At 35.3% G+C, this 8,340-nt stretch overlaps 1 protein-coding gene across 2 annotated transcripts; it reads right to left on the bottom strand.

The window, feature by feature from the left end:
* Positions 1-893: 893 nt before the first annotated feature.
* On the bottom strand, positions 894-7,657 carry LOC113642004 (aquaporin-4). Of its 2 annotated transcripts, XM_047806835.1 has the most exons (7): positions 7,466-7,657; positions 7,048-7,155; positions 3,750-3,944; positions 3,478-3,639; positions 1,852-2,016; positions 1,455-1,535; positions 894-1,340 (listed from the first exon to the last, which is right to left on the bottom strand). In XM_047806835.1, the coding sequence occupies exons 1-7, from the start codon at positions 7,529-7,531 to the stop codon at positions 1,125-1,127; spliced, it is 993 nt and encodes a 330-aa protein (XP_047662791.1). In that variant the 5' UTR covers positions 7,532-7,657; the 3' UTR covers positions 894-1,124. The 2 variants fall into 2 exon arrangements, with proteins under 2 accessions (XP_047662791.1, XP_027001054.2); XM_027145253.2 differs by lacking the exon at positions 7,466-7,657 and having other exon boundaries at positions 7,048-7,266.
* Positions 7,658-8,340: the final 683 nt, after the last annotated feature.

The raw sequence follows: 8,340 nt of genomic DNA on the forward strand, positions 1-8,340 counted from the left end.
GGCAACCAAAAGCAGTGAAATTTCACTATTCTTATTACCGGAGTTGATAGCACAAACAAAATATTAATGCCAACAATCCATTTAATACTAAATAAAAATAACATTTATTGATTTGGTCTTTGTCTTGTGAATATATTTTTTTTTATTAATGACTGCATTCATTGGACACACTGTTTGTAGAGAATGCACACATGCATGAACTGATTTGATTCAAAACTGGCATCATTGCATCATGCATAAAATTTTGGTGTCCACTTTTGGCATTTTAAATAATACCATAATTTTTGGCTTACTATGTAGTCATATAATATATAATGTAAAACTCTTCTTGTTTTAAATTTTCACTGAGGGCTAAGCCCCCCTAAAGATGAAATCCTAAAACCGCCCCTGCCTACCAAAAATCACTGAAAACTTTTTACTTTTACTTCCAATACTTAAATACATTAAATATCAGAAATTTACTTTTGATACTTAAATACAGTATATATCAGATACTTTAAGACTTTTATTTGAGTAATATTCTAAAGGAAGTCTTTTTCTAGTACGACACTTGTACTTTTACTCAAGTATTGCTTTCTAGTACTTTATACAACACTGCTCACAACAACAGCAATTCAACATTCCACACTTCCATATAGTGTCATTCAGTAATCTTCAATTTTTCTTGCATGTAGTATAAAGTCTAGCCAAAACTTTCAAAATATTCTTGCCAACTTTTCTTCATTTTCTTCCTGGAACAGGCTTTCTTTGAAATAGCGTCAGGATGTAAATGTTCCACAGCAGAAAAGGGCCTTTTAAGATTGAGGTTTTATCTCTGAGGTTTGCGAACTGCTGTTGTTTCCTGTTAAAAATTTCATGTTTGGGATTTTAATAAAGAAAGAAACAGGCACAAATTTGGGGAAAAGGAATAGGTTTATGTGTAGTTTCATGTGCAAACACAGATCCAATCAAGGTCCACGCCTTTACTGTCCACATACCAAAAATCCCATAGGAGGTTTTCATTAACATGTTTTATATGCTCAAGTAAGTCTTTTTTTCACAATAAATACTTTTACATCAATGTAGGTAATACAGTATAATGTAAATAATATATAGCATATAGTTGATATAGTAAAAACTAAACTTCAGCTGTGGTCAAGTTTGTCACTTTGCTTGGCCCTCCCAGCTGTCTGTGTGATGGTCGACAAAGATGAATGGGACACGCTGGCTGTCTCTAATATCTCAATGTCCTTACAGGTGAGACAGGACACTAACTTCTGCCTTGAGGCACTTGAAGCGAAAAAGAATTCATGAGCCATGGCAGCGAACACAGCACCCAACACTGGCCCAATCCAGTATACCTTAAATATGCAAGAAATGAATTATGCTTGATTACTAATGTATCAAAGGTATTTAGCATTACTAAATTTACAAGTTATTTACACTTGCACATTAGGCAATAAAAGATAACTCACCCAGTGGTGTTCCCAGTATCCAACTATAATTGCAGGTCCAAGAGACCTAGCAGGGTTCATGCTGCCTCCAGAAATTCTACCCTATGACCACATAAAGGAAATTCATGTAAACACATTGAGAGAAACAATGATGTTTTGGAGCAAATGTATTAACTTCTCAAAGACGATTTTTAAATGTCATCCACAGCCATTCATATACAGTACAAAACTTTTTAAACTTTCTGTTGACACATTTCACTCATTCTATTATTGTTTCTAATATTTCAACTGTCAATCTTCTTATTGAGGAGACTTTTTTATTGTGCATCCTGCATTGTGTCAAATGTTGAATACCATTAAATTAGAAATTATTGTATTAAAACTAGTATTGCCATTGTTAATATTAACACATACTCACTGCAGTGAAAATTCCTGCACTAAGGGAGCAGCCAATTGCCAAATTTCCAGGTTCACATTCCTCGCTCTTTCTCTGATCCTCCACTGAGAAGATGGTAAAGACCAGTTGAAAGGTTACAAGTATCTCCATCCCCAGAGCCTGCCCTGCATTACCCTCCATTGGTACCTATGGTGTGTCAAAGTGTTTCAAGAGGAAAACAGAAAATATTTCATGTATTTAAAAATTCAAGCCTGTTGAAACAGTTTTTTAATTTCTGAACAAGAATTGTTCCAATATTTTTGTAGACCAGCTTCTATTCCAGATCTAAAGACTTTAATTGTAGCACATCTTTTAATATATATACTCCAGGATTCAGGAAAGGCCTAGACTTTTCCCTGACTGGACACTATGGGGATATTCTGGCAGTTTTTGTTTTTGTCTTGTACCATGTGCCTTTGTTTTTGTTTTGTGTATCACGTGTTGCCCGCCCTATCCTTCCATATAGTGTCATTCAGTAATCTTCAATTTTTCTTGCATGTAGTATAAAGTCTAGCCAAAACTTTCAAAATATTCTTGCCAACTTTTCTTCATTTTCTTCCTGGAACAGGCTTTCTTTGAAATAGCATCAGGATGTAAATGTTCCACAGCAGAAAAGGGCCTTTTAAGATTGAGGTTTATCTCTGAGGTTTGCGAACTGCTGTTGTTTCCTGTTAAAAATTTCATGTTTGGGATTTTAATAAAGAAAGAAACAGGCACAAATTTGGGGAAAAGGAATAGGTTTATGTGTAGTTTCATGTGCAAACACAGATCCAATCAAGGTCCACGCCTTTACTGTCCACATACCAAAAATCCCATAGGAGGTTTTCATTAACATGTTTTATATGCGCAAGTAAGTCTTTTTTCACAATAAATACTTTTACATCAATGTAGGTAATACAGTATAATGTAAATAATATATAGCATATAGTTGATATAGTAAAAACTAAACTTCAGCTGTGGTCAAGTTTGTCACTTTGCTTGGCCCTCCCAGCTGTCTGTGTGATAGTCGACAAAGATGAATGGGACACGCTGGCTGTCTCTAATAATTAATCAGTTCCCGCCTTTGTACACCTGTTCCTTGTGTCTCTGTGATTGTTCTCCTTATTTATACCAGTTGTAGTGTGTCTGTTTTTGGCTCAGACCTTGTCTCTTGTTTGTTGTCTTTTGTTTGTTGTCTGTGGTTAGGTGTTGTTTCTGTTTCCATGTTCATAGTGTTTGTAGCCTTTGCTGTTTTCCCTCATTATAACCCTTTTATGTTATCCCTGCACTTTGGTCTGCATTTTTTCACTGAAGACACCCTTTCCCTGACACTGCATCCCTGTAGAATGCAAGACCGTTGCCACAAGGTTGGAGGCACAAAATAATATAGGATGTCTTTTTATGCTGAAGTATTTACAATCAACAATTACTGTAACCTGTATAGAGATCTGAGCTAAACCAAAACTTTATCAAAAGTTACACATTGTGCCATAATTTGTGATTACTGGCACTGATGATCTATGTTTTGAATGAAGTGCTCCAGCATGATATCATGGCCTGACTAATAATTTTGCACATTATTTTGGCACCACATGGTACTTTTGATTTATAAACCTTTATCCTCATTACCTTGTTGACATAGATTTTAGCTGTGGATTTTAAGGGTAGGACCATGTAGAGAATCCCAGCTCCTACAGTGGCTCCTAAACACTGTGCAAATACATAGACCACGGCTTTTAAAGCGTCCAGTTTCCGTGTAGCTAATAAGGCCAAAGTTAATGCAGGGTTCACCTAAAGCCATAATGAAGAAATTAGTTAAAAGGGGTCAGGCATGCTTACTTCGTGTCATAAAAACTCTACTAAAATATAATAGATGTTATATAAAAACTTGAATTTCTTACCTGTGCCCCACTGATCTTTCTAAAGCAATGTCCTAGACCAACCGCTACCATACCTGCTGCCAGTGCTGGGTACAAAGGTCCAGAAGAGACACCCTCATGCCCTGATAGTGAAGAGCCTAATACAACTGATACAAAGACTAGAGAGCCCATCATCTCTGCCAGTATGCCCCTCCAAAACTTTGGGTTTCTCACCTCCTTATTCACCAGTATTTGGGTGGCAGGCAGAGTAATGTAAACAAGGGGGTTAGTGTAATGGTAACACCTCTTATGAATAGTATGGTAATACATAAATCATTATTATGATGTTGATGATGATGATAAAGACTTTTATTGCAAATAACGTGCATTATAAGACGATCTAATCTACAGTGTTGTGAAAGTGTTTGCCCCTTCCTGAATTTTTTATTTTTTTTTTGCACGTTTGTCACACTTATGTTTCAGATCATCAGACTAATTTAAATATTAGTCAAAGATAACACAAGTAAACACAACATGCATTTTTTAAATTAAGGTTTTTATTATTAAGGGAAAACAAAATCCAAACCTACATGGCTCTGTATGAAAAATTGCTTGCCCTTTAAACCTAATAACTGGTTGGGCCACCCTTAGCAGAAAGAACTGCAATCAAGCGTTTGCGATAATTTTCAATGAGTCTGTTACAGCGCTGTGGAGGAATTTTGGTCCACTCATCTTTGCAGAATTGTTTTAATTCAGCCACATTGTGGGGTTTTCGAGCATGAACAGCCTTTTTGAGGTCATGCCACAGCATCTCAATAGGATTCAGGTCAGGACTTTGACTAGGCCACTCCAAAGTCTTCATTTTTTTTTTCAACCATTCAGAGGTGGACTTGCTGGTGTGTTCTGGAGCATTGTCCTGCTACAGAACCCAAGTTTGCTTCAGCTTGAGGTCACGAATTCCATTTATTACAGCAAGTCTTCCAGGTCCTGAAGCACAAAACAGCCCCAGGCCATCACACTACTACCACAATATTTTACTATTGGTATGCTGTTCTTTTTCTGAAATGCAGTGTTACTTTTATGCCAGATGTAATGGGGACACACCTTCCAAAAAGTTCAACTTTTGTCTCGTCAGTCCACAGAGTATTTTCCCAAAAGTCTTGGGGATTATCAAGATCCAAGATGGTGCCACAAATGGCAGCCTCAGTGCTTAGCTCCGCAGTGTTTCCCACTCTTCAAGACCTGTACTCCTCCAGAGTGTGCAAAAGAGCAAAGAAAATCACCCTGGACCCCTCACATCCAGCCCACTCCCTCTTTGAACTGTTGCCATCTGGTCGGCGCTACAGAGCCCTGAGCTCCAGAACGACCAGACATAGGAACAATTTCTTCCCTCAAGCAATCCACCTGATGAACAATTAACACCATGGAACACACAACACATAATATTTGCACTATGTACACCTCAATTGCACATTTCATACTTGCACTCTGTACATACATGCATACATATTGTCTGAATGTTTATGTTTACTTCAACTGCACATTTCACAATTGCACATGTGTACATACAAATTGTGTATATTGTATACTATTTGCATATGTATATTTCATGCTTATTTAAACTGCACATTTCACACCTGTAAATGTGTACATACAATTTCATTAATACTACATATGTCATTCTGTTACACTGTGGAGATTATGTCACTAAAACAAATTCCTCGCATGTGAAAACATGCCTGGCAATAAAGCTGATTCTGATTCTGAAGATGTTTTCTGGGAAAACTGAGACGAGCTTTTATGTTTTTTGCTCAGCGGTGGTTTTTGTCTTGGAACTCCATGAAGTCTCTTTCTTATGGTGGAGTCATGAACACTGACCTTAAATGAAGCAAGTGAGTTTGGATGTGGTTGTGGGGTCTTTTTTTTAACATCTTGGATGAGTCGTCGGTAATTTTGGTCAGCCGGCCAGTCGTGGGAAGGTTTACCACTGTTCCAATCTCTATGTTTCTGCCATTTGTGGATAATGGCTCTCACTGTGGTTCGCTGGAGTCCCAAAGCTTTAGAAATGGCTTTATAACCTTTTCCAGACTGATAGATTTCAATTACTTTCTTTCTCATTTGTTCCTGAATTTCTTTTGATCTTGGAATGATGTGTACCTTTGTATTTTGTTTTCCCTTAATAACCTTCATTTAAAAACTGCATGTTGTTAAGTGTTATCTTAAATAGTAATATTTAAATTTGTTTGATGATCTGAAACAAAGTCTGACAAATGTGCAAAAAAAAAAAAAATCAGGAAGGGGGAACACTTTTTCACACCACTGTTATTAAATGCAGAAAACATTTTTTGTAATAACATATCTTTTATAAATTTAATATAATTTCATATCATATGCATAGATCATAATACTGTTTTATATCATATGCATAGATCATACAATTCACAACTGTTGCTCTGGGCTGCAAAGCCCATATTTTTTCAGGATAACCTGTGTACAAGAATGTCAGGTCATATAGTCTGATTTTAAAGAGACTGTAATCCACTGACTAATTACAGTACTGACAGGGAGATAACTGTATATACAATATGATAAACCAAATTAAGATTGTTTGAATTACATTTTCTAATTTGTTAATTTGGTTGCTATGATGTAGGCATATACATGGCAGCATGTAAGCATGCCATAGCTACTCCAGGTCTAACTAAATGTACTAAATGCTGCTTCCCATCTGTTCACTTTTTCAAGTACTAAACACCTGAAAATTCACAGATGAAATTCTTATTAACAGAAAAAATTGTCCTTGAGTAGATCAGATGTATGTAACATTCTGTTGGCAATTTTAAAGCAATAAATAAATAAAAACTAAAGCTGAATATATGCTCCTAACAGTGTCGTCATGCCAGAGATAAAGGTATAAAATGACTTTTGTCTTTGACATCGTAACACCTTTGATTTTTACTTTGCATGGATTATAAACTGTACTGTATCTTGGGCAAACCAAAATGTAGTTAGCTGTTTAATTTTTATACCAGTGGGTACCACATTCAATGAGTATGATAAAAAGGCAGCATTTATTTTGGAAATAAAGCATAACCAATATCTTTTCAGTAGGTTAATGTAAGCTGTACATATACAATAAGAAAATAAATAAAAATAATAATAAATAGATAGATAAATAGTTACATACATGAATAAATTAATTAAATGAAATAAATAAATAAATTAAAACAATGTTATTAGATTTTAAGTGTTTCCTTGGTAAATCAGATCACACATCAACATATTTAATAAAATATTAGATGGCTTCTCTGACAGTATTTTATCCTGAAATTGGCCTTACCTCCTGTAGAGTCATTCTGAACCCAGGGTTTGTTTTACTGTCTCTGTATTCAGAAAGATACAGACGAAGAGTGTGTAGGCAAAAAAATGGCTCCATCCTTAAGTCTGTCTGAATGCAAAGACCACACCCCATTTCTATCAGTGCCAAAACACTATCATCATTTCTATATCTGCAACTACAGAACATCCACCATCAAAGAACAAACAAGCATGAGCTAAAAATACTGTTTATTCTGGCAGATTAAAACAAGTTAAAAAAAGAGAGTATAAAGCATAAAATGACAAAATAATAGTATTAAACTTAAGCATGCTTAAAATGTTTGCATAGACAACATAAACAGATGTGCAAAAATGATGAATGAGTATGCTATGCTTGATATAAATTTAATGTGAGAATTCTACTGAGACTATTTGCATACCATAAATACACTCTCCCCTCCTTTCCTTTCATCATTCCACTTGTGTAGTCTGATCATTACTGCCATGGTGACGGCCTCCTTGGAGTGATTTGGTTGCTATGACGGCTTTTGTGAGGCTTTGGTACTGAAAGGCTTAGTTTAGTCAGATTTTATAGGCATGTCACATTACATATACTTATTATTCAATTCAGTGGCCCATAGACAAGTATAATATAACAAATAATATTTCAACATCAAAATTATCATTTGGTGTTAATCTTAAAAATGCTATTAGAAAAAAATTGATCATTATTATTATTTATTTTGGAATTATTCCAAAGTATTTTTCCTGGCTTATGAGACAATAAATCATAAAGAAAATTGAATAAAATTGAAATAAAAATAAAAAGATCTCCTCTTTAACCTAAGAAAAATCATAATAATAATAAAAAGCTACACTGAGACTGAGTCTTGAACACTAATTGGTAGGCTGTTCCATAACTTTGGTGCTTTGTAAGAAAAGGTTCTGCCCCTTGCTGTATCCTTTAGTAGTTAATTGAGGTACTAGCTTAAAACCTTGATCAAAGTAGGCATGTGTGGTCATAAAAAAACTGGAGCTTGTTTATGCTCCTACTAGAACATACAGAGAGTAAACCATTACAATAATCTCATCTAAAGGTAACAAAAGCATGAACTAGTGTCTATGCATCATGTAGTGACATCTCATTTCTTATCTTATCAATATTGCTGAGATGAAAGAAAGCTACCCTAGTGATATTATCTACATGAGCTTCAAATGAGAAACTGGAGTCAGTAATCACACCAAGTTTTTTTTTTTTTTTACTGCTGCACATGATGAAACAAAAAGACCATCCAGCGTTAGATAGCCAGCCAGC

The sequence above is a fragment of the Tachysurus fulvidraco genome, chromosome 23 (assembly GCF_022655615.1).
Source record: "Tachysurus fulvidraco isolate hzauxx_2018 chromosome 23, HZAU_PFXX_2.0, whole genome shotgun sequence".
Taxonomy (NCBI): domain Eukaryota; kingdom Metazoa; phylum Chordata; class Actinopteri; order Siluriformes; family Bagridae; genus Tachysurus; species Tachysurus fulvidraco.